At 43.2% G+C, this 25,808-nt stretch overlaps 1 protein-coding gene across 10 annotated transcripts in view; it reads left to right on the top strand.

Annotated features, from left to right (window-relative positions):
• The window catches only part of Golga4 (golgin A4), a 92,625-nt gene that overhangs the window by 38,304 nt on the left and 28,513 nt on the right, over window positions 1–25,808 (top strand). For 7 of the 10 annotated variants that reach the window (XM_045136301.1, XM_045136300.1, XM_045136298.1 and 4 more), the window contains 9 exons: window positions 501–685; window positions 977–1,060; window positions 2,707–2,854; window positions 12,309–12,487; window positions 15,912–16,043; window positions 17,739–17,894; window positions 20,081–24,258; window positions 25,099–25,220; window positions 25,620–25,750. In XM_045136301.1, the coding sequence (XP_044992236.1) occupies window positions 501–685; window positions 977–1,060; window positions 2,707–2,854; window positions 12,309–12,487; window positions 15,912–16,043; window positions 17,739–17,894; window positions 20,081–24,258; window positions 25,099–25,220; window positions 25,620–25,750 (5,315 nt within the window). The remainder of the gene's footprint in view (window positions 1–500; window positions 686–976; window positions 1,061–2,706; window positions 2,855–12,308; window positions 12,488–15,911; window positions 16,044–17,738; window positions 17,895–20,080; window positions 24,259–25,098; window positions 25,221–25,619; window positions 25,751–25,808) is intronic. The other 3 variants (XR_006633967.1, XR_006633966.1, XM_045136299.1) reach the window with 2 other exon arrangements.

Here is a 25,808-nt window from a genome sequence, read left to right as displayed (position 1 = left end):
AAAGATTTTCTTTTTAAAAAAGCATACTTAATAACCATTCCGTAGGATAGGCGCTGAGGTAGTGAGGATATGAATACCAGAAAGGGGTTTCAAGCTGTCTTTTAAGGACGTGAACTTCTGTGCCATTCCAGAATGGGATTGAACCACAAAAGAGGTGAATTTATACTCAGACCTTTCAGATAAAAAAAAAAAAAAATCAACAAAAGTAAGTTAAAGAGTAGAGGTTTGGAAAGGCCACATTATATTAACTGATTAGGATTGTCCCTTCTCTTGATCTGGCTTAGAGTATATCCAGGTTTTTGTAGAAGAGTTCCTTTCAGGAACAGTGTGGCTCAGTGGTAGAGAGTATGCTAGAGTATATGCTTAGCATGCACAAGACCCTGGGTTCAAGTCCCAACACCAAAACAAAAAGAAAAACTCCTGTGTTCTACCAGGTGAACTGTCCTGAGTCCTTTGGATCCTCCCTGACTGCCCTCTTGTGCTGCTTCTACTCCTTGTAGGGGGTGATGCTTCCATGAAGACCCTGGAAACACTTCAACAAAGAGTTCGACGCCAGGAGAATCTGCTTCAGCGTTGCAAGGAGAGCCTGCAGTCACGGAAGGAGCAGTGTACACTGCTGGCCAGTGAAAAGGAAGCGCTCCAAGAACAGCTCGATGAGAGGCTCCAAGAGCTGGAAAAGATGAAGGTAAAAGCACAGTGAGTTAGTTGTTTCATCCTGCAAAGCCAGCTGCACAGGCCCCGTGGCCTGCACCTCCTCTGGTGAGCCTCCTTCACCCCTGTCCACAGACAGGCTGAGAGGACGTCCTTGTTGGGGCCACGTGCCCAGGGTTTCATAGCGTTTTCCTGCATTTGAGATTTCCTATATACTTTTTTTTTTCCCCCTGTTATAAAATACATCTAGATTAGATAAGCTTCATAGAGTTCTCATCTGAGAAGTGTTATTAGAGATGGAAATGAACTTTTAAAACTCTTTTAGGAGCTTCATATGGCTGAGAAGACTAAACTTATCACTCAGTTGCGTGATGCAAAGAACTTAATTGAACAGCTTGAACAAGATAAGGTAAACCCCCGAAATTTATAATACTAAAATTTATTGGTTTTGAAAGCAGTTAGAAGCATTAATATATACTTCTGCTTTCCAAAATTTTTGCAGCTGCTTCCATGGACAGGATCTTTAACTAAATTTGTATAGTAACATTAGTTTTGTATGATGTCTGATGGTCTGTTATTTCTTAGTACCAGTCAGCATTTTATCTTGTAGGCTACAGTAATGGTTACAAAGGAAATCCATGTTTATAGTAGATACCTACTTTTCAGAGAAAGGGTGAGTTATTTAAACGTGAGATATTCTGAATGTGACTGGTTTCAGTATTTCACACAATATTGAAGCAGACTAGTCTTTCAGATAAGTTGTTTGAAAAGTAGAGCTGTGATAATGTGTATATTAACATAAACCAAGGTTTTTAGAAGTGAATTTTAGAATACACAGTAATACTAGGAATGAAGAAGGCCTGAGTTTTTCCATTAGCACTTTGGGTTGGAGCAGAAGCCTAGTAGACAGTTGGTCTTACACCCCAAGTTCTTGAGCCCCTTTCAGAAACAGTCTGTCATTGTCTTTAGTGTGTTGGTTTATAACTACAGTATTTTAACCTATCTTTAAAACAAAACTCGTTTTTAAGTAAAAATATAATCACCTTATGATTACATCTCTGATTTTGACAATAATTCCTTCATCTAGTCTGCTATCTATTTAACTTTTCCTTATCATCTCTTCCTTTTATTTTGTTTTATGAATCCAGTAAAGTTCTTTAATTACAGTAGTTTGGTATGATTCCTAAGATTTCTTTTAATCTATAGGTTTATTTTCCTCCCCTCCCCCCATTTTTCTTTCCCATTGTGATTTGATTTGTGAAGAAAATGAGGCTCACGACTTTGTTTGCAATCTCGTACTAGCGGTGCTTTACTTGCCTGGTTGTGCTCTCGTACTATCAGCCGTCTGGAAGAGCCATGCTCCAGAGCAGGGCCAGCGCACCCTGCAGGCCAGGTGACAGTTTGTTCAGACTAGAAAGTTGCTACCACAAAGTCTGAACACCTTTTCAGGAGACAACTTGATTTACCCAATTTTTGATTAGTCACAGATGACTGATTCAGTTCGCAACAGGATGCATCGAGGGCATTTGCTTCTAGTGTGGATGTTCCACAGAGGGACCAGGAACAGCCGCACATTGGAAGGATGGGGGCCTGGCCTTCCTGCAGTCAGCATAGGAAGGAGAACACCAGCTCCCACCACGTGGCAACAGGCACTCTCCCATCTCAGCAGTGGCTCAGATGTGAATGTCAAAGCACAGACCAGTAATTGTAGCTAATTGTGGCCTGAGGCAAGTTCAGAAGGCTTTACTTTGTTCAGTATCAGCTATTTATTAAGATGGGAAATTACAGCATATGATAAGGTTATAAAATAAGTCTTTAACCTGTTCCAATACTTAAAAGTACTAAACTTACTATTAAAATATTTTTAATATCAAAAATCCTGATGATACCACATAACTTAAGCTACAGAGCAAAATACAGACTTGAATTTGTGAAATACTGAAGACTTTCCTTAGTAAGAAGTATTGTTTCTGCCTTTCAAATTGTCTGAGCTGCGCTCTGTGTGTGCAAGCATGCTATCTGTGCAAACGTTTTAGACTCTGCACTTCTGTTCAGGGAATGGTAATTACAGAGACAAAGCGTCAGATGCATGAGACCCTGGAGCTGAAAGATGAAGAGATCACTCAGCTTCGCAGTCGTATCAGGCAGATGACAACCCAGGGAGAGGAGCTACGGGAGCAGAAAGAAAAGTCTGAAAGAGCTGGTAAGAGCTCAGGGTGGCTTGATTGATGTTGGCGCTCTAAAGTCCTTGAAAGTACTTGACCAATGTTATGAAGTTAAGTCTTGATTCGAGAACACCTAGGTGGCCTCTGGTCCATAGCCTGTGTATGTATAGCCCTTACCTTAAGCTAAGAGCAATTTTTATATTTGTAAATGTTTGAAAAAACAAAGAAGAAAATGTCAGAGACCATATGTAGCAGACTACAAGACAAAATATTAACATCGGATCCTGTACAGAAAATACTGATCATTGCCTTGGAATATCACAGTTCAGGTGTGTGGAACTAGTAGACAGTGCGTGGGGCTTATTCAGTAGCTTGTAGATGCTACAGGATAAGCAGAAAAGAGGAGATGTAACCTGTCACACGTTTTTAAACGCAGTAGCATTAGGTTTTAACACAATCAGTACTGTGCCTTAAAGAATAGATACCAGTAGAGTATTGAGCAAGATGCGGAACTGAGTCATGCTAGGGAGGGAGAGCTGGAGAGCAGGTCAGGAGGGGCTCAGTAGAAGGCAAGGACTGCACGGATCTCAGTTGTCCAAGGTCGGAAACAGGCATACTGACCATAGGGGGCAGGCGAATTCACTGGACACCACTTTTGCTGAATGGGAAATGGAGTTGGATTGTGAAGGAGCTGCTGGAAACTTAAAAGGTGAGTAGCTGCCTTTAAACCTTAGTTTAAAGGAAAGTGCAGTGTATGGAAGCTAATCCTTTACTTAGAAAAGAACTGCAGTGAGAAGTCAAAGTTGTAAGGAAAAGCAGAAAGTCAAGTTTGAAGGAGAGAAAGCTTTGGTGCCTTGACTAGGGTGGTGGTTCTGGGAAAGAGGGCAAAGTAGAGTCTAGAATTTGACCAGCCTAGAGGAGCAGAGGAAAAGTAGGAATCTAAGTTGACCCCAGCATTCAAGCCAACAAACTGCATGAGAGTGAAGAGTTAAAGTGGAGTCAGAGTTGGAGACATTTTGAATTTGAATTAACCATGAGCTTTCCAAATGGAATCGACCTGTAGGCATTTGGAAAGAAGAAATTGGAGCACCTACTAGGAGCCGCTAGTCTAGGCCGGAAGCCTGTGCTTCATTCTGGGGGAGGCTGGTTCCTCCACAGGATCATCTTACAGAACTGGTAGTGATGCCAGTGACAGGTTTTTGTTTGTTTGCTTGTTTGTTTAGTACCTGCTGCTTCTGCTGCCACTGTTCATTAACCGCTGCTGGCCAGTGGTCATGCCACTGTTCATTAACTGCTGCTGGCCAGTGGTCATGCCACTGTTCATTAACCGCTGCTGGCCAGTGGTCATGCCACTGTTCATTAACCGCTGCTGGCCAGTGGTCATGTCAGCCGGGCTCTGCTAGTCGTGTCTGACGTATTGAGTCCTTATGCTTCTGAGAAGTGATACCATTACTATCCTCATTTTACAAATAAGAAAACCAAGAATATTTAAAATAAGAAACTTATTAATATTCTAGTACAGAGAATCAGTATATAGTTAGCATTTTAATCTAGGCGTTGTGGCTCCTGGGTCTGTCTTTAACCCTAGAGGTCCTTGAGTTTTGTAGAGAGAAATACATGAGCAAAAAGAACTTATCTTGAGAAATCACAGGAATTTTGAGTGGTTATGTTTGGGAGAAGAATACAAAATATATTTCTGGAAGTGAGGAAGCTAGGATGAAAATTTTGAAAGGATCTGTAAATTTAATGATAATTTGGTTCCAGGAGCATAGTTCTGAGAAATTACTTTAGAAAACAGATTGTAAGGGGTTAAAGAGGGAAACGGACATGGATGAGAGAAAAATGGTTGATACCATCCTTGTGGTATCATGTTTATTTCCTTGTAGTTTTATGAATAAAGTGATTTGAGGGTTTTAGTTAATGAACTTGTTCTCAATAAGAAAATTTCCCTTTGGGGAGAGTTAATAAGTAGCATATTTGAGGATATAGTTTCTTGAGGTTTACTTCTGACATTTTAAGACTTGTAAGATACTGTTAAGCACATCTGCTGCCACTGAACAGAAAATCCAGAGTGTAGTGTCAGCGTCTGTTTGTACACCTCTGTTTTAGCCTTGATGCTTGTAGCCAGTCAAGAGGAAGTGATGTTGGTCAGGGAATTAATTTTCTCTTAAAATTGGGCTGTACTTTGTGAGATGGTAGAAGCTGATGAATAAATACCAATTGAGGCATGAATAGATAGATAAAATCCACAGTTGGCTCATGATAACTCCCAGTCATATCTTTAGTAATAATTTCCTTCTTGTCCCTAGAACAGATGCTGGTGTTAAATACCTGCCTTCCTTTTTCCTAGCCTAGGCTCCGGACACAGAGGGAAACATTAGCATTATTACACCTCCTAGTACTGCTGGGAATTTAGAAATAGATGTGTCTACATGAAAGAGTTACCAAAGGAAATAAGCTGTTCTAATACATTTTCATCTGTAAACATTTTCATTTTGATATTAGCATTTTCAACATATGGGTATTAATAAACGACTAATGACTTTGACTCAATCTGTATATGAAAATTGGCTAGAGAACATTCTGCACTACTTTTCTCAAGGAACCATCCATTGCATTGCTTCTAAACTATAATACCTCCCGTATGTAAGGTTAATGAAGTCTGAGTGTCTCCAGTTAAATAAATCATTCTGTTATAAAATACTGTTACAATTATAGCAATGTGCTAACACCCAGACATCACAGTCAATCTCTGCTACGTGCACAGTCTCTTAGAAAATTGAGACATGGTTTTTGAAGTGTGCTATAGTACTCTTATAAAATCATCTATTTTAATGGACAAGGAAAATGTAAGTGCTGTCCTCCAGCTATAGATTTTCTGCCTTTCTGGGTGTTACTTAAGGTCAGTAGAGAGTTATATCCTACAGTAACCTGACTTTTAATTTGGAGAAATGTAATGACTTAGTTTCAGTGCATGATGCTATATTTTAGATGCTAGGAAATACTTAAAATGGCCTTGAAAATTCAATCCTCACCAATGGTAGAATAGTAATTGATGCTATTGAACGTCTTCCTGCCTTTGTATGTGTGTGTGGGGGGGTGTTGGAAAATAGGAAAAAGAAAGCATACTATATTTCCATTTAGTCTTATCCAATCTCTCTTTTTTAAAAAATATATTTTATTAATTTGAGAGAGCGACAAAAGAGAGCAAGAGAGGCAAAGGGATAGAGAGAGGGTGAATGGACATGCAGGGCCTCCAGCCACTGCAAACTAACTCCAGACACATGCACTACCTTGTGCATCTGGCTTACACGGGTCCTGGGGGATTGAACCTGGGTCCTTTGGTTTTGCTGGCAAGTGCCTTAACTGGTAAGCCAACTCTCTCCAGCCCCCCCCCATCTGTATTGTTATATTATTGCTCATATAATTTTGTAGGTTCTTTGTACTACTACTTAGCATTATAGTAGGAAAACCGTTATATGTTGCTACAGTACTGACATGTTTTATGGCTGTGTCACCGTGCATGGATATCAATTCCTTGGTAACCATTTCTCTGTTGATCAACTAATAACTTGTGTTTTGTTTTTGCTCTTGTGAATACTAACAATTTTACATCATCTAATTTTCTCCCTCATGATAAATTTTTACCCCTGGACTTTTTATACTTTTTTTTTTTTTTTTTTTTTTTTGGTTAGTTACTCCTAGGTGATTATAGCCATTACAAAAAAGAAACCATACCACAGGATTAATTCCTACCCCAATTAAAATTTTCTTTCCTGCAGTTACACAAAATGAGTAAAGTATTCTGCTTTGATTTTAGTCTCCAGAGTGAACTCACTTGATCAGCCTTGTTTTCCTTCTTATCCCTGTCTTTGTAAAGTTCCTGTTTTAAGTAATTGGCTGCATGTGAGAACTTGAATTAACCCATCCTGTCTTTGCTTTTTGATATCATGATGTGTTGTGCAGGAAATCAGCTTTCATTCTTCTGTATAGTGTAGGCCTGGGGATGTACCAGAGATAGTCAGTAGAATGCATTTATTTGGTATTTGAAGGATCCTTTAAAATAAGTTAATATATGTAAATATTGCATAAAATTTATAAATATTTATATGATAAATCAAAATTACATATGTATTTAAGTGTTTTTTGTTGGTTGCTGGTAATTTATGTAACAGTTATTTTAGATTTTTAAATCTCACCAAACATCTTGTTTTTATGCATCTACACATGCCCATAAGTGAATCATGGTGCCTTTCCCAAGCCTTGTATGAACAGGACTGGGGTAAGGTCTGGTGTTTCTGTTTTTTGTTTTTTTCTAATCATAGGTTCTTAGAATAAGCTTTACAAAGAAAATTCCATGTTTCTCAGGCAAAAAACAAGGCATGAATTAAAGTAGATTTTAAGTGTGCCATATTTGGAACTAATTTGTAAGTATTTTGGCACTAAATATTGGATAGAATAAGTTAGTATATTATATGTACTTCCATGGATTTTTAAAATGCATTTATTTATGCCCCAAGAAATATCTTTATTACTAGAAACCATCAGCCTCCAAGTGAACACATTTTTAGTTAAATTTAACTAAATTTACTTAGCCTCACTTGAACCCAATGGTTTTAAAATTAGCAGTGCTTATAAGGTATCTGATGGGTTACAGTGTACAAGGACATCTTCCACAGTTCTACAGCTGTTTTCAAGTCAGAGCAGTGGAGTGAATAGGATGAACTTTGTTCCATATTTCAGAAAATGACTTTAAAAAGTCTATTTCTATTGCAGATGTGATACTTGTTAAGTCTCTGAAGGTCCTGATTTATTTATGAGCTTTGTACTATCTAGTTTATGCCACTGGGTGGTAGTATTTTCTTTCCATTTACATTAACTATAAACCAGGATTTTTCAGACTTTAATGTCAGAGGGACCTCTTTGCACTCTGTGTGTTTTTAAAATTTATTTATTTAGTTATTTATTTTTGAGAGATAAACAGATATATATAGTAAGAGTGAATGGGCATGCCAGAGCTTCTAGCCACTGTAAATGAATTTCATACGCATGTGCATCCTGCTTTATGTAGGTACTGAGGAATCAAACCCCTGTCCTTTGACTTTCCTGGCAAGCTCCTTGACCACTAAGCCATCTCTTCAACCCCTCTTTGCACTCTTAATACCCATGGCAGTTTCATAGAGCCATATCTGTGCGGTTCTGTGGATTGCTGTTTCTTTGTATTACTAATTAAAACTAAAAATCTTCAGAGATTTTTAAAAAACTATGTTTTTGGAATAAAAATATACATTTATGTCACTTGTTTTTGAAATTACCTATATTTTTCAAAATACAATCTTGTGTTTGCATTTCTGTTTGTTGTTTGGTGTAATAGAACACACAGGGATGTCTTCTCTATTCAGTCTTTTGACACGTTCTTTGCTTGAACTGTATAAGGAAAGAAAATCTTGTTCTATACAGACCTGTTTTGCAAAGGGAGACCCTCACAGATCTTGTGAAAGAATCCATGACCCCAGGTTCTTAGAGTACACACTAAGAACTGCTGCTTTAGATTTTTGATTTTATTCACAAAATAGCCGTAATGATTGGGCGGGAATGTTAGTAAACCAAATTTTTTTTGTCGCTTTTGATGTTAATTCATACCTCACCTATGTTGTAATTTTTTATTTTTATTTTTTTGGTTTACTGTCACATCATTTTAGCCCCTAGCCCCCACACACAGAGATAGAAACATAGGCATCAGCTTTCTCGTTTTTTGTTTTTTAATCTCATTAACCAGCCATAGTCAACAGTTAGTCTAGAGATTGGAGCCTTTCCACATTTGGTATCCCCTGCAGTGGCAGGAGTGGGCCTCATGAGTCCCCCCTTCCCTCCTTCCCTCCCTCCTTCCCTCCCTCCCTCCCTCCCTCCCTCCCTCCCTCCCTCTCTCTCTCTCTCTCTCTCTCCCTCTCTCTCTCTCTCTCCCTCTCTCTCTCTCTCTCTATGGCTCTGTAGGACAGAGCAGCGAGGCAGTGCTCTCTGTGGAGCCTGGGAGTTGTGGCACTAAGGAAGAGAAAAGATGGTAGGTGTCCAAGACAGTGCTTGAGCTGAGAGTCTGTTCTTCAATTTCCCTCCCCCTTGCTCATTCTGTGGTCATCTTATGAAGTGGTTTTTGCCTGTCACTCAATATCTAGCATGCATGGCACATGGTAAACATGCAGTCAGTATTGATTAATGACTGATTTAGCTGGTGAGCTATAGATTGCCAGCCTCTCTCAGCTTCTAAAGTAAGCATCTGCTCATTATTACAAGTCTCGTGGACCTCAGGTGAAGTGGAAGGTGAAGACTTAGTCTCAGAGCCCTGTGATGCATGTTATGTTGCCAATGGGATCTGACATTGGATTGTCCTACAACATTTTGATAGTACCCTAAAAGTGTGTTTGCTTTTTTTTTTTTAAATAAAAATTGCCTGAGATACATTGAATTTTGCTTTGGAAGAACACACGTGTTCTTGCAATGTCCTGCAGCCATTCATGCTTAGCCTACCTGTCCCTTGTGTGCCTATTCCGTGGGTCTCCACACTCTTGCATGCTGGCCGAAAGATGTGTTAGCTGTGCTTGACGCGCGCTCCACTCACATGCTCTTTGTTGGTAATTGAACAGTAGTTGTAGCTCAGTGTGCACTCACTTGGGAGTTCAGTTTTAGACTGTTAGAGGATAGGCAGGCGTCCAGGGCATACTACACATGTCCAGAGCCTCTTTCTGTGCTACTCCCAATGTCCCTTGGGAAAGAGCGGGGCTCCTGTTTTTAGATGGTTACAGGCCATGGCTGCCACTTCAGGCTGTGCAGCCAGGAGATGAGATGCTCAGTTTCCTAAGTGTGCTCTCACTTTGTCCTCAAAAAAACTGAAATAGGGCTCACTGTTGGAGGCAGACTTCCTATGAGGAAGTGGCTCTAGATATGGAACTGTGTAGACGCTATAGTGGGTTTGAACAATGTTTCACAAATGTTGAATGTATATGTGTATATATGAAATGTGCTTTAATGCTTTGGAGAGGGATAGTTAGCATTTCTTTAAAGCAGGAAGGAAGTATAAAATAGTTTGGTGCTTGTCAGACATGTATTCTGTTTTGTTGTGAGTACTTGGACAGCTCAGAAGCTTTGGCTTTGGTGAGGCGTGTTAGTGCGCGACTGAGCGTGCCCAACGCTGTCACAGTGCAGCGTGTGGCTGCTCAACTCAGTGAGCCCTGCTCCTGTGCCACTGAGCTTTCTCAGTACCGCTTTGTTAGGTCTCTAAAGTACTGCTGGCCAAGGACTGTTTCCTAAGAGTTCTAAAGTTCTGCCATCAATCTCATGAATTCAAGTTGATGTATCTCATGGGAAGATGCGGATGCATCAGTTACTTCATTTGAGAAGTTTCTTTCTAGGTGTGAAATTGTTTGATTCTCTGACAATAATAGAGAGGGATAAATTTAAATGAAAAGACTGAAACCAAATCTCTCTTCCTTAATCATTTTATTTAAGCCGGAAGGATACCAGAACTGTCTTCATGTTCCGCAGAGCCTGAGTTAGGACACTTCTGTGGTGTGACGTAGAAGGCTGAGGGAGTCTGTCTCACTTGCTGAATGACAGTAGTGACGAGCTCACATCTAAGCGGTCAAAGCATGATCACTCCTTCCCCTCATTTTCCCTGTCAGTTGCCCATCTTCAGCTAAGCAGCGAGCACTCGGAACCTCTTTTCCAGTCTTTGAGGAAACTAATATGATTGTAGCACTGGGTGCATTATTGCTGGCTACTTACACTGAAATTAATAGCAAAAGCATAGTTAAATAAAACAAAGATGGTGCTTTTCTCTCAGTAATTTATATCCCAGCCTATACATGTCTCAGGATTATCTTGGTATTTATTAGCAGAAACTCTAATAAAGTTAGACAAAAGTGATATCAGCGATTTAAATGAATTTTTGGAATCTAAAACTCATGAACATCAGTGTTAAACTTCGAGTATGAAAGGAATAACTTGGATAGATTCATGTTTTACATGAGCGAGTTTTGGTTGCACAGAAGTTAGATTTTTGGCAGCTGGGTCCCAAGCTGTGTTTCCCAGTGGTTATCAGAATTCAGTCCTCTTCTGTTTTCTGTACTTGGTCAATTTACCATTAGAAGATGCTTCAGAATAGATGTCTGTGCTCAGCTGTGCAGTTCCTGTGCCTAAACCACTGCCCGTGAAGCCAAGCTGTGGTAATCAAAGGCCTCATTTTACTGAGATACCTTACAGTGAAGTTCCCTTGTTTCCATTCAGCTTAGCTGGAAGTTGTATAACACAGAGTGTGTCTGTCAACAAGCTCTCTTCAGGGTATGTTTCTTGATGGGACTGAAAACTGGGCTGTGTTTATAAGCTGTGTCTTCGGGCTTCTGTGAGGACTAACAGAAATAGTGCAGGTAGTCAGTAGCAGTAAGATTTCCACATTATTACTATGTCATGGTGTGTGGATGTATCTGGTCATATGTGTACAGCCCATGCATACATACATGCACACTCGTATATCTACATGCACTTTATGTGCATGTGGATGTGTTTTTAGTTCCAGACTCTTCAGCCGTCACGCCATCCTGTCTGATTGCGCTGGATGCTGGACAAGCTGTTTTTTGTCTCATTAAAGATGAGGCAGATGATTAGACTATTCCTGCAAAGTCTCAGTTCCTGTTTTACCTCATCTGTGAGCTCCTTTTAGTATTGCCTTTCTGAATACTGTTGAATTAGATAGCTTTTTCCGCTTCCTAGTCAGCTGAAAATAGTCCTAGATTGAAACTCATATAAGTTGTAGGTTTGATTTTAAAAGTAGTGTTTAGATATATGATTCACCCAGTAAAAGTTTTTAAAAAAGAAACAAAAACCCCTTGGTTTTTCATTTTGTGGTTTAAAAGTCTTTAAAAAAAGGCTTGCCAAAGAATTATTTTTCCATTCTTAAAACATCCTAGTCAGCCAGGTATGGTGGGTCATTCCTGTAATCCCAGCACTCGGGAAATCAGAGGAGGATTGCATTGAAGCCAGCCTTGGCTGCACAGTGAGAGCAGCGCAGAAAACACAAAAAGACCCCGTCCCAGTGTGCACGTACCATCACCTCGTTCACGGTAGGAAGCACGAACCGTACTGCAAATACAGTACAGAGGCAGTGGCCTGTCTGTTTCTTTGAGTTTGTTGTCCATAAGGACACTGGTAGGGAGAGTATGATTAATCCTTTTAAAGTCCTAAACTTGAGTTCACGTAGGCAGTCCTGAAATCCTAATCCAGAATCCAGCAATACCGGTTCCAGTGAGCAGGCACCTCTTGTGGCTTTTTTAGACCGCTCAGAAGTCTCTCGGCTTAGAACAAGGGGGCGGCTTAGAACAAGGGGCCGTCTCCTAACCTGTCCTGCTGTGGCTGCTCTTAGTTTCTGAAGTTTATTGTGAGACACTTCAGTTTTGTGATAGCATTTTTTGAGATGCTTGTTTTTTGCTGTTTTTATTATAGCTTTTGAGGAACTTGAAAAGGCTTTGAGTGCAGCTCAAAAATCTGAAGAGGCCCAGAGAAAAATGAAGGCAGAAATGGATGAACAGATAAAGGCCATTGAGACATCCAGTGAGGAGGAGCGTGCCAGTCTCCAGCACGAGCTTAGCCGCGTGAAGCAGGAGGTTGCTGAGCTAATGAAAGTAAGGATCTCTTTGGAGAAATAGGCTATAGTAATTGTGAAAGCTAAGTCTGATGTTTCTTCACTCATCTTTGAGTATAGGAAAGAGTGAATTTGTCTTCCAGACCATGATCATTGTGTGATGCTCGGGACATAGTAAGAAAGCCCTTTGGTGGAAAAATGAGTTTAATGGTTAGATAGGTCTCTGCATCTTTGTAAACTTTGCTCTCTTTCCAGCTAAGATGTGCCTTGCCAGGACCCTGGTGTGAGGCTCCTTGAAGGCCAATTGCCTAGCTGCCTCTGCAGACTCTCCTCCATGGAAGTAGCCAGGAAGCTTTGGTCTCTGATTTTTATCCGGTGCCAGGTCCAGCGCAGGGCCTTCACGTGGTCGCCACGTGCTTTGCCGCGCGGTCTCAAGCCCTGTAGGTCATCATCAGCGTTCGTGCTGCTCTCAAGAATATCAATAGGCCTCGTTTTCCAAATTGGTTAGCTGTGTGGCTTGTCTTTTAACAGTAAGGAATGTCAGGCTGAGGAGATGGCCCAGAGGATAAAGACACAAAGCCTGCTGACCCAGGTCCGTTCCCCAGAGCCACCCACCCATGTGAAAGCAGATCCGCAGCGTGGTGCTTGTGTCATTTGCAGTGACAAGAGGCCCTGGTGCGCCCAGTCACACTCCCATTCTCTCAGACAGAATGGGTGGATGAGTGAGTGAATGAATAAATGAATGAATAAAAACATTTTTAAAATCAGTAACAAATGTGGAGCCAGATGTGGTGGCGCACACCTTTAATCCCAGCACTCGGGAGGCTGATGTAGAATTGCCATGAGTTCAAGGCCACCCTGAAAATACAGAGTGAATTCCAGGCCAGTCTGGGCTAAAATGAGACCCTACCTCAAAATACCAGAAAGTAGAGAATGTGAACGTGTCGTTATGTTCCACCCCGCTCCCATCCCCACAGTTTTCATCTTCTGTGTTCACCTTCATTGAGTTTTTGCCCAGTCTACGTATGTGTGGCCTGGACCAGAGCTGCCGTGCGGAAGGTTTCTGTGATCTTACTTAATAGTTCACAGGCGCTATTATGGAAATATCTGTATTGTGCACAGAGCGTTTTCACACATTTTCTTTTGCTGGACTCTAAACATCTTCCAAAGTAGCAACTAATTAGGATCAGTTGCTGAATATACAAAGTCTTGGATATAACCCTGACTGCATCCTAATTGTTAAACACCATATGATGTGATGTAATAAGTGATAATGTAACTATGGAATCCAGCAACTTAGAAACAATTTAGGAGTATTTTGAAAGGTACATATATGGATGTACAGCATGAAAATCAAAAGATAAAATGTATCTAGTGAAAAGATTTCCTTCTATTTTGACCTTTTCAATTTCCCAAAAGACAACTATCAGTTTCCTTTCTATACCCCAGAGATGGTCTCTGCATATAGTTTTTCACTTTTGCTTATAACACACCTTTTCATAGTTTTAATACAAAGGAACATGTCTTCTATGCTATATTTTCTTTTTCTAATGAACTGTCTAGATTGTTTCATGTCCACTGATAACTGGCAGTAATGCCTCATTTGTCTGAAAGGCTGCTCAGGACTGTGTTGTGTGCATGTTCCATAACTTACTCAGCCTCCTGTGATCCATGCATGCTTCCAGTGCCTGGCACTTGCTCACCCGTGGTTTCCTCAGGACAGGTTCTGGGAGGGGATTATTGCTCAGGCGAAGATCCCCTTTATTTCTGTGATTATCTGCTTGCTACATGCTTTCTTCACGGACAGTTTACACTTTTACAAGGCCTGTGTGGGAAGTGTTTGCCTTCCTTCACAAAGATGATGCTATCTTTATCTTTCTAACTTTTAAGTAAAAAAAAGAAATCACTACTGTGGTTCTATTGTACTTTTTTTGTATTGTTACTTTTATTAGTATGCTAAGTGTTTTTTATGCTGCAAAGGACTTTTCAGTGTGCCTCTTTGAATTGCGTAATCAATCTTCAACATTGTGGATGTTTTCACCATGTCTCTGGCTACTCTGTTGGTCTTCCTCTTCATGGTTTGTAGAAGCCTTGACTGAGAGTCCATTTAGCCCCTCAAATAGAAGATGCTTTTGCTCAGTAACCTCAGTTTATTGTTAGCTGACTTCATTCCTCGTTTGTTTTTCTTTTCTCCTTCCTTCCCTCCCCCTCCCTCCCTCCTTTCTTTCCTTCTGTCCTTCCTCCCTCCTTCTCTCCTTTCTTTCTCCACAGTAAATTCTTTTGTCATTCAGAAATTTTCTTTTTCTGATCATTAAAGTTACTAGCCTTTTCCTTAAATGCCACCTAGATTTTTGTTTAACTTAAAACACAGGTGGGGCCAGGGAAGTAGAGCAGTGGTAAAGCTCAGGCCTGACATATGAAGACCCAGGTTGCCATCCCAGGACTACGAAAGGAAACAGAAGCTCTGCACATCCTTACTTCTGAGATCATGCCTGGTTTTCGCTAGTGTGTTTGTTTTTGGAGGCGAGCTCTCTATGTAAGCAGGCTGGCCATTCTGCGTCAGGTGTGAGTGCTGGCACTGCAGGTGTGAGCCCACACCCAGCTCGTGTGCGCTCTGTTGTGTTTGGCGCTGATGTTTCTGTTTGGTTGTGGTGACATCTTTGGTCCAACTGAGAGTTTGGTGTGAGGATTGATAGACTAAACTAACCCTTCTTACGTGACTCCCACATCGTTTCCAAATCATTTGTTTAGCACCCCCTTTGCCCTCTAATATGCCATGTTAGTTACTTGGTCATGTAGTAAATTAGTGAAGTATTAAATGAGGGTCTTTTTTTCTGGATTCTTTGTGCTCTTCCATTGCTCTGTCCACGTACTGTTACCATACCACTCTGCTTAACTCTAGTTTTATAATGTTTTATTTGGCAGCCTCACAACGACTGTTGTTTTGTGGAAGAATATTGACTAGTCAAATATGTTTGTCTACTGAACCCCTCCCCCCAGGAAGTGCTATGGTGGTTTGTTTTGATTACATTAATTTCTTAGACTTATATAGAGAAATTTGACATTTTATAAAACTGAGTTTTCTTCTGTATGAAAGAACAAGGCCAGTCACTCTAAGAAGCCATGCCTTTCTAGAAAGCATATTACTTTGGTGTAGGCAAGGCAGCTGGCCACAGGGAAGCGAGTCTCACCCCTGCCTCCTCCCCCATCTTGCCTGTGCTAACTGCTAGGATCCCGCCAGCTCTGCCACTAGAGCTCTGGCCCCACAGCACCTCGTGCTGCGGAAGCACTTATGCCCACCTGACAGAGCCCCGCTGCTCCTTTCCACTGCCGTGGCTGTGGGGAGGGGCCTGCCTGAGGTGTGTGTCCTGGTTGTTCTTGTAACAGGCTTTTATCTTGATTAACTCCTCACAAAGCCTGACTTGATTGTGGGTGTTTGCACTGTCTCTTTGGCTGGTTTTCAGAAATCCTCAGAGGAACAGGTTGTTAAACTCCAGAAGCTGCATGAGAAGGAGCTGGCTAGCAGAGAGCAGGAGCTGACCAAGAAGCTTCAGGCCCAAGAACGCGAACTGCAAGATCAGCTGAAGATAGCTCTTGTAAGTGCCATTGTGTTGGGCTATAGGTGACCTCACAGAGAGTTCTCCTCCACGCTCCCCTCCCACTGTGGCCTTGACTGGCAAGACTTTTGTTGTATGCAGAGAGGACAGGAGGAAAGCAAAAATGGCATGTTAGCTTAGTGCTTATTGTGTAAATATGTTATATTTATTTATTTCTGAGAGAAAGAGGCACATAGAGAGAATGGGCACTTCAGGACCTCTAGCTACTATAAATGAATTCTAGATACCGTGCTACCATGTGCATCTGGCTTATGTGCATTCTGGGAAAGCAAACCTGGGTCCTTAGATTTTGCAGGCAAGCGCTTTAACCACTAAGCCACCTCTTCAGCCCTTTTTCATTGCATAAAAATTTTAACTTACTCAACTACAAACTTTCATCAGCCACTTTACCTGTCTGTTCCTTCCACCTTTGCAGTAGGCAGTGATTAGGAGGAAAACAATGAGGAATGCAGGAAGAAGGTTGACAAACTTAACAGACTGATGGTGCTCAAGAGCTCAAAGATTCCAAAGCTTTATCTGGTTTGCATTTCAAAAAAGAAAATATTTCCAGGGCTGGGGAGATGGCCTAGTGGTCAAAGGCATTTAGCTCAGATTTGATTGCTCCAGCACCCACTTAAAACCAGAAACAAAAAGTGGTACAAGCGCCTGGCATTTGCTTGCACTAGCAAGAAACCCTAGTATGTCCATATACACGCAGGCATGCAAATTAAATTCTTCTTTTTTTTTTTTTTGGTTTTTCGAGGTAGGATTTCAGTCTAGCTTGGGCTGACCTGGAATTCACTATGTAGTCTCAGGGTAACCTCGAATTCAGGGTGATCCTCCTAAGTGCTGGAATTAAAGGCGTGTGCCACCACTCCTGGCTAAAATATTCTTTTAAAAAAGCTTTACACTGAAAGTTTCAATTTTTATGATATTCAAAAAACAAAGTTACATTGAAAAACTGACTGAACTAACAAAAAAGGTTTAATTGGTAGAAAAGCAGTGGTGCAGATTTATTGCTGAAAGATTTGCTTAAGCAGTATAATTTTAAAATGTAAAACCAAAAGATTTTTCATTTCTTGTTGGGGACAGTAGGCTTTTGAGGGAACTATGCTTGACCGTTAGCCTGGATACTGTCTTCTAGGAACTGATACAGTCACATATATTCCTAGTAGAGAAGCAAGGCATACACACATGTGCGTGTGCTTACCCCCTTCTTTTATGAACTTATAGAAAAGTATTCGGAATATTGTTGAAAGAATATAGCATATTGAAAATGTATGGAAATAAGTGTCAATAGAAAAGGATTCTTTGTATACTCATAACAGTATAAACTTGTCTGTAAAGTGCAGTCTTCAGAGTGCAGTGACGTGAGAGTGATAGGTCAGCACTCTAAGCCCAGGCGAAGAGTGCAGAGAAGTGCACTTAAAACTGTACTGAGATCAAGAAGTTAAAATGTGGTATGCTAAGTTGATATGGAAAGTGCCATCTTCTCAAACAGCAGAAACCTTCAGTGTGAGTGTGTACGCATGACGTTGGGAGGAGTCCTGTCCCGACAGCAGCTCAGGGCGCTGTTGCTGCTCTCCTCCTAGGCCGGCTCGCTGCAGGCCAAATGAAAGGCAGGGTTCTGTTGAGCGCTTGGGAATGCTAAAGATCTACGTGGAATTAACATGGCATTAATTGTTTTTGGCACAGGAAAAGAGTCGATCAGAATATTTGAAGCTCATCCAAGAAAAAGAACAGCAAGGATCATTGGCCCTGGAAGAGTTAGAGTTGCAGAAAAAAGCAATTCTTGTAGAAAGTGAAAATAAACTCCTAGAGCTTCAGCAAGAAACAGAGGCTTACAGAACTGTAAGTGGAAGTGCTGGCAGATCCCAGAGCTGCGCTCTGCCTTGTGTACGGAAGCTAGTGCTCTCTCTCAGTCAGCACAGCAAGTCACAGCGTTGTTGCCTGGGGTTTGCACGTGTTCCCCTCCCTTCTGTGTGAGGTTGTCGAGGTCCTCTGAGGTGTTCAAGCGAATGATTCTGCCTTTGGGCTCTATGTTTGCTGGGTGGTGCTTCTGGTTTTGTGTTTAGCAGGCCAAGGTTCTGCAAGTCCCTAACTCTATGTCTCACTGCTACTTTGCTGCATCTCCACGCTATCACTCACCCTTACCTCGAGGAGGCGTCTTCTTGTACCAGGTCCTGAGTCTCAGCCCTGCTCCGCTTATGCCACAGCCGAGTTATACCTGTGTCCTGCTCACACGTGAAAGCTTCCCCTAGTTTTCTGTATTAGTAGAATGAAGTATGTGTATGCATGTCTTAGTGGGCATATCTTTACAGTCCTCTGGCCTTTTCCCTCAGCAATATTTGATTTACAGATATACTAGTTGGCATTTAGACATCTTATTCTTGAAACGGTGAAACAATCACACTCTTCCCAAGTTCTAAACTCTGCTTCACTCGTCCATGACCAGTGTTTGTAATAGGTGACATGCTGGACTGAAATGGGCACTAATGCAGCCTAGGTAACATTTGTTACCTTTGCAAATTAATTTTTCTTAATTTCCTGGCCAGTCACATAAAGAAGTTAGATTTGACAAACTCTTTGGACTTTGCTAACTCTGACTTTCAGAATAAAGATGGATAGTTTGTGAGATAATAGTAACCCCTGGTAAAAGTTTACTTAAGTGCTGTTGCAGTTGCCTTCTCATCGCTTGGACAAAACAGCCAGCCAAAATAGCTTTTGGGAGGAGAGGGGTTATTGCAGCTTATAGTTTGGGGGAAGCTTGATCATGGCAGAAAAAGTATACCACGAGCAAGATATCAGAGAAAGGAAGGAGCCTGAGCTAAACACTCAGTGGGCTGGACTAACAAAGGCCTTCTCTAGTGACACACCTCCTCCAGCCAGGCTCCACCTCTCAAAGTCTCCAACGACTTGTCCTAAGTTGCCACCAGCTGGGGCCAGGTATTCAGAATACATGTGGCTGGGGAGGACATTTTACCTTCAAACCACTAACAAGTGCTTTCTTGTTTTAATTTTATTTTTGGGAGAGAGAGAGAAAAAGTGAGAGAATGGGTATGCCAGGGCCTTTCAGTAGCTGTGAACAAACTCCAAATGCATGCAACATTGCATGGTTGTGTCACCTTGCATCTGGCTACATGAGGCTTGGAGATTTGGACATGTGTTCTTAGGCTTTGCAGGCAGGTGCCTTAACCACGAAGCCATCTCTCCAGCCTGACAAGTGCTTTCTTTAATAGCAATAATTTTGGAGGTAGGAAAATAAGATACATTGTTTATTTTTCCCCCCAAATTGAATAATGAAAGCAATAAGATACCACTGTAAGCCTCAAAATAAACTCAAAGTTGGAGGATTCATCTTTCTACCAAAAGTTACTGTTATCTGTTTTGCAATTATTTTATTGAGTATTCAGTTAGAATCTTTTTTTTTTCTTTTTCTTTTTTTTTTTAAATTTTTTATTTATTTATTTGAGAGCGACAGACACAGAGAGAAAGACAGATAGAGGAAGAGAAAGAGAATGGGCGTGCCAGGGCTTCCAGCCTCTGCAAACGAACTCCAGACGCATGCACCCCTTGTGCATCTGGCTAACGTGGGACCTGGGGAACTGAGCCTCGAACCGGGGTCCTTAGGCTTCACAGGCAAGCGCTTAACCGCTAAGCCATCTCTCCAGCCCTTCTTTTTCTTTTTGAGGTAGAGTTTCACTCTAGTCCAGACTGACCTGGAATTCACTATGTAGTCTCAAGGTGGCCTCGAACTCTTGGTGATCCTCCTACCTCTGCCTTCCAAGTGCTAGGTTGCCACCATGCCCAGCTTCAGTTAGGATCTTAAGACTCAAGGCACTTTAAATATTTACCCAAACAAGTAAAAAGAAGGTGGAATTATACATTGTGTTGTTATGTGATTCCTCTAGTAGTTGCGCACAACATATTGTTTGTTCTTGTGAAGTTCTTTAAGTATTAGCTCCATTTAATCTGTCGATCATTGCTCATAAACAAGTATGTACTTCAGTAAAAAATGCATCCATTTTCATTAACAGAGAATTCTTGAATTGGAAACCTCTTTGGAAAAAAGCTTGGAAGAAAGCAAAACTCAATCAGAGCAATTAGCTGTTCATTTGGAAGCTGAAAAAAATAAGCACAATAAAGAGATTACAATCATGGTTGAAAAACATAAGTCAGAACTAGAGAGCCTGCAGCATCAGCAAAGTGACCTGTGGGCTGAAAGACTGCAGGCCTTAGAGCAGCAGCATCAGACCTACGTGGAAACCCTTAGAGAAAAGTATGAACAGGAGAAAGAAACGTTGCTGAAGGATAAAGAGGTTCTTTTCCAGGCTCACATTCAGGACATGAATGAAAGGACCTTAGAAAAGCTTGATGTGAAGCAAACAGAACTGGAGTCCTTATCTTCTGAGCTGTCAGAGGTGCTGCAAGGCCGTGACAGGCTCGTAGAGGAGCTGTCTGCCCTCAGGGATCAAGCAGACAACATGAAGCAGGAACTAGAGGCCAAGCTGGATGAACAGAAAAGTCACCACCAGCAGGAAGTGGACAGTATCATGAAAGATCACGAACTCTCCCTCCAGAGAGCTGAGGCCACGTTAAAGGATCAGATCCAGCAGCTGGGGCTCGTCCTGCAGGAGAAGGACGAGCATCTACGAGAGCTTCAGGCTCGGCTGGGCAGTCTGGAGGCGCACAGCCGCAGGGCTGACGGGGAGCTGCAGCAGGCCTCTGCTCAGCTGAGCGCTGTCCAGTCCCGCCAGAGCTCCTCGCACGAGCAGGCCCGAGCGTTCGAGGAGCGCTTGGCCCAGCTGCAGCAGACGGTGATAGACCTCGAAGCAGAAAGAGATCTTCTTACCAAACGGGTAGCTGAAACCGAAGCAGAAAAGAAAGATGTCTGCCTGGCAGTGGACGCTCACAAAGCCCAGGTGCGGCAGCTCGAGCAGCGGAATGAGGAGCTGGAGCGGAAGGTGGAGTCGCTAAGCCAGCTCTGTGAGTCGCAGCGGAAGGACAGGGACACAGAGCAGGAGCAGGCCAGGCAACTCCTGATGGACAAGGAAAATATGATTGTGCAAATGAGAGGACAGAGCCAAGAAATTGAGATTCTCAAGCAGAAATTGTCTTCTAAGGAGGACAGCATTAGTGTTCTGCAAGAGGACTATGAAAGCAAACTTAAAACTCAAGAAAAGAAAATAGAAAAAATTAAGCAGAAAGTGAAGGAGATGCAGGAAACAAAGAAGAAGCTGCTGGACCAGGAAGCCAGGCTTAAAAAGGAGCTGGAGAACACCGTCCTGGAGCTCAGCCACAAAGAGCAGCAGTTCCGTGCCCAAGTGCTGGAGCTGGAGCTGGCGCAGGCGAACGCGGCTGGACTCAGTGACGTAGTGTCAAGGCTGGAGACCAGCCACAAGGAGCAAATGGAAAGTCTTGCTTCTGGGCACCAGCGAGAGCTCAGCGAAGTCATATCAAGCTGGGAACGGAAGCTCAGCGAGCAAGCCGAGGAGCTTCGGGAGAAACATGGAGTCCAGCTGCAGGAGAGAGAGCTGGAGGTAGCGGAGCTGAAGCAGCAGGTCATCCTGTGTGGACGCGAGAAGGAGGAGATGAGCCAGGAGATAGCGGGGCTGAAGGAAGAGGGCGGCCGGCAGGGTGCAGCCTTGGCTGAGCTGCAGGAGCAGCTCCGGCAGCAGTCTGTCCATCTGGCCCAGAACGAAGCCACCTTGCAGACGCACATGCAGGAGCTGGAGGCGGAGCGGACTCGGTCTCTGGCGGAGAAGGCGTCTCTCCAGGAGCAGCTCGCTGAGCTGAGGACACTGGCGGAAAGAGAACAGACCTGGAAGCTCCAGGTCTCCGAGTTGACCGGGAAGTTGAAGACCACCGAGGCGGAATTCCAGAGTTTGAAATCTTTACATGAAAGAAGAGAGAAAAGCCTGGAGGACAAAAGCTTAGAATTCAAAGCTCTGCTGGAGGAAGTAGTCCTCAGGAAAACTGGAGCTTTATTAGAAGCTAAAACCAATGAGCTCATGGCCATCAGCAGTGGTAAAACCAGTGCTGTTCTCACGAGGCTTTCCCGTTGCCAGCACCAGGCGGCTGAAGTGAGGGAGGCGCTGCTGGTGAAAGCCCGCAGGGTCTCTGAGCTGCAAGGCCAGCTCGAGGCCCTGGCGGAGGAGCGGCACACGCTGAAGAGCTCTCTCCAGCACGCCACCCTTCAGCTAGAAGAGAAGGAGGGCCAGATTAGGAACCTGAAGACTGACATTAAAGGTCTTGTCACAGAAAAAGAAGCCTTACAGAAAGAAGGAGGCCACCAACAGCAGGCTGCCTCTGAAAAGGAGTCTTGCATCACGCAGTTGAAGAAAGAGTTATCAGAAAACATCAATGCTGTCACACTGATGAGAGAAGAGCTCGCAGAAAAGAAACACGAGATTAGCAGTCTTCGTGCCCAGCTGACGGAACTGAGCGCCCAGCTTCAGAGCAGTGTCAGCCAGAGTGAAAAGGACGCAGCCATCGCATCCCTAAGTGCGCGGTACGACGGGCAGCAACGCAAACTGCAGGAGCAGGTGCGAGACTTGTCCCTGGAGGTCGACACTCTGAGTAGAGAGAAGACGTCTGCTCTGGAGCAGGCGGGTCACTGGTCCAGCAAGCTCTCAGAGTGGAAGGCGGAAGCCCAGGCAGAGTGCGCACGGTATCAGAGCACTATCCGAGAGCTGCAGGCGCAGCTAGAGCTAAAAGCAAAAGAAGCTAGTGAAAAGGAGGGGCGGATCCATTTGCTGAAGGAAGACCTTGATCAGCAAAGTAAGAGGATTGAAAGTTTACAGGGTGAGATGGAGGATAAGAAGAGCAGCATGGAGAAGAAGGAGTGCAGCTTAGAGACTGAACTGAAGACCCAGACGGCGAGGATGGCAGAGCTCGAGGACCGCATCTCTCAGAAACAAGTGGAGGTCGAGGCCTTGAACGAAGCGCTCAGAGACTGCACTCGTCAGAAGGACGCGGAGCAGAAGGAGCTGCTTCAGAAACTGGAGCGCTTCCGCGAGCAAGGAGAGGAAAAGGACAACAGGGTCCAAGAAGCTGAGGACAGAGTCTCAAGACTGGAGAAGCAGGTGTGTTTCCTGGAGGCCGAGCTGGAAACGAAGATAAAAGAACTAGATCAGGTGAGCTCCAGTGCGCGAAGCAAAGAGGACGAGCTGAAAGCCCTGAGGGAGAGACTTGAGCAGGAGAGCGCCTCGAAGGCAGCCGAGCTGAAGAAGAAAGCCGAGCAGAAGGTTGCCGCCATCAGGAAGCAGCTCTTGTCTCAGATGGAGGAGAAGGAACAGCGGTACAAAGCAGGGGCAGCAAACCAGCTGAGCGAGCTAAGTGCAAAGCTGCAGGAAAGAGAAGAACAAGTTCACGTCTTGGAAGAAAAGCTCAAGACCATGGAGATAACCTCACAGTCAGAAACACCAGTTGTGTCCAGATCCATAGTAAATGAGGCAGCATGTGCGGAGCGGGCGGCAGAGCCCCCAGGCTGTGCGCCGAAGGAGTGTGAAGGAAGCTTCCCTGAGAAAGAGAGTGTGCCGCCGAAGGGACGAGAAGAGGCCGCCACTCCTCACGCTGCTCTGCAGTGCGGGTCGCGGGAGCTGCCCGCCAAGCTGGAACGGGCTGAAGCAAAGCAGCGGGAAGACCTAGAGCTGATGGACCACCTTCAAGAAGAGCTTGAAGAAAAGAAGAAATACTGCTTAATTGTGTCACAACATATGGAAGCAGGAGGAGGTGAAAATAATACAGGAACAAAGAAAAACTGGGAAAATGTGGTTGACGGTTTCCAGAAGACCCTCAAGGAAAAAGAACTCACCTGCCAGAACCTGCAGCAAAAGATAAAAGAGCTAGAATCGGACTTAGCAAGGGAGAAGGACGTGCACAGAGCTGAAGTGGAAGAGCTGGCCTCAAAATACGGAAAGTTGCAGACCTCACAGCAGGACACGGATGGAAAAACCAAACCCTCCAGAGTGTTGGAAGACAGTCCCGAGGAAAAGTCCAGCTCACAGGAGATCCAACGGCAAGTGCTGAGTCCCGTGAAAGCGCAGCCCAGGGACCTGGAGGCCGAGTTAGCAGGGGCGGAGCGGGAGAAGCAGAGGCTGAGCAAGGACATCGCCAGGCTGCAGAAGGACCTTCGGATGTTGAGGAAGGAGCATCAGCAGGAACTAGACATCCTGAAGAAAGAATGTGAGCAAGAAATGGAGGAAAAGATCAAGTAAGTTTTGTTTCTGGCACTCCTCCTCGTGGGTCTTTATTTTATTAATTTTATTTATTTATTGCTGGAGTATATGTGGGAAATGGACCCACCCCTATGGTGGTTGGAGTATCCCACTCCTTCACTCTCCTGCCTGGCCTTGTTTTGAACCAGAGTCTCTTTACTGATCCTGGAACTTTCAGGACTCTGATGATTCTCGGGTCTCTGCTCACCTGCAGGATTGGGGTTACAAACACGCATGGCCATGCCCAGATGTGTACGTGGGCTTGGGAGGTTCAAACTCAGGTGGTCTCAGGCTCCTTCAGGACTTCATGCTTGCACAAGAAGCGTACTTAATGGCTGACCCATCTCTCCTGCCTCAACTCTCTTTTTTGTGAGCATACCTAACACACATACTGTGAGTTATTTGAGGGTTTCATCCACATCCAAAGTGTTCAACATAAACACTGAAGAGAAATAGCTGTTTGGGGAAGAAGCAGTGTTACCCCATGCCCTTTTAGAGAGAAAAGCCTCTTCTTGTTTGTAAGATCATAGTTATAATGCATGTGTCCAAGTAATTACTTTCTTTTTGGTTTATTATTTTTAATGGTGGTGGTATCAGGTAACGTGTGTGGTTGAAACTTAAATCAGAAAAGAAAAATGTTCCAGCCTGCGGAACTACTCACTAGAAGCGATCACAGGTTATGTGTCTTTGTAGATGTTTCCGTACCTGGTCTCACACCACACACACACACTCACCCTCACAGTTGTGCTCATGCCAGTGAGTTCACGTTGCGTGCACTGTTTTGAATTTTTGCCCTGTGTGTGGCTACTGCTAACTTTTGTGCCTTTGTTGCTCAGACAGGAGCAAGAAGACCTTGAGTTGAAGCATGGCTCCATGCTGAAACAGCTGATGCGAGAGTTCAACACGCAGCTGGCTCAGAAGGAGCAGGAGCTGGAAAGGACCATCAAAGAGACCATTGGTGAGCTCACTTTTAATGCACTAAGCAACGCCTCTCAGCTGGCGGAGACGTCATTTAAGCTTATTCCTTTTTTACACTTGTGGTAAGTTCTGTAAGTCATTAAACTAGAGGAAAAATGATCTTGGCTCAAGAAAGTTCTCTAACTTACCTTGCCCTAGGAGGAGAGTGGCATGTGAAAGAACCCAAAAAGCGTTAGCTAGTGACCGCCTTGCCAAGACTCAGTGTCACGAAGTATCTCGTTAGCTAGTGACCACCTCGCCAAAACTCAGTGTCACGAAGTATCTCGCATGCTTGTACTAAGTAAAGTTTCATTAAGGTTAATTTACAGTGATTAGTCTTACTACTGTTGTGATATATATATTCACTAATGTGTTTCCTGTGTCCATTTTTATTTATTAGATAAGGCACAGGAAGTGGAAGCTGAACTTTTGGAAAGCCACCAAGAAGAGACCAATCAATTGCGTAAGAAAATTGCTGAAAAAGATGATGATCTAAAAAGGACAGCCAAAAGATACGAAGAAATCCTTGATGTACCTAATTTTCTTTGTCTTTTGAGATGTAGCAGTATTTCATGGCAGTGTTAAATAT

Source organism: Jaculus jaculus, chromosome 17 (genome assembly GCF_020740685.1).
Source record: "Jaculus jaculus isolate mJacJac1 chromosome 17, mJacJac1.mat.Y.cur, whole genome shotgun sequence".
Lineage (NCBI taxonomy): Eukaryota > Metazoa > Chordata > Mammalia > Rodentia > Dipodidae > Jaculus > Jaculus jaculus.
This window is presented reverse-complemented; position numbering and strand designations above follow the sequence as displayed.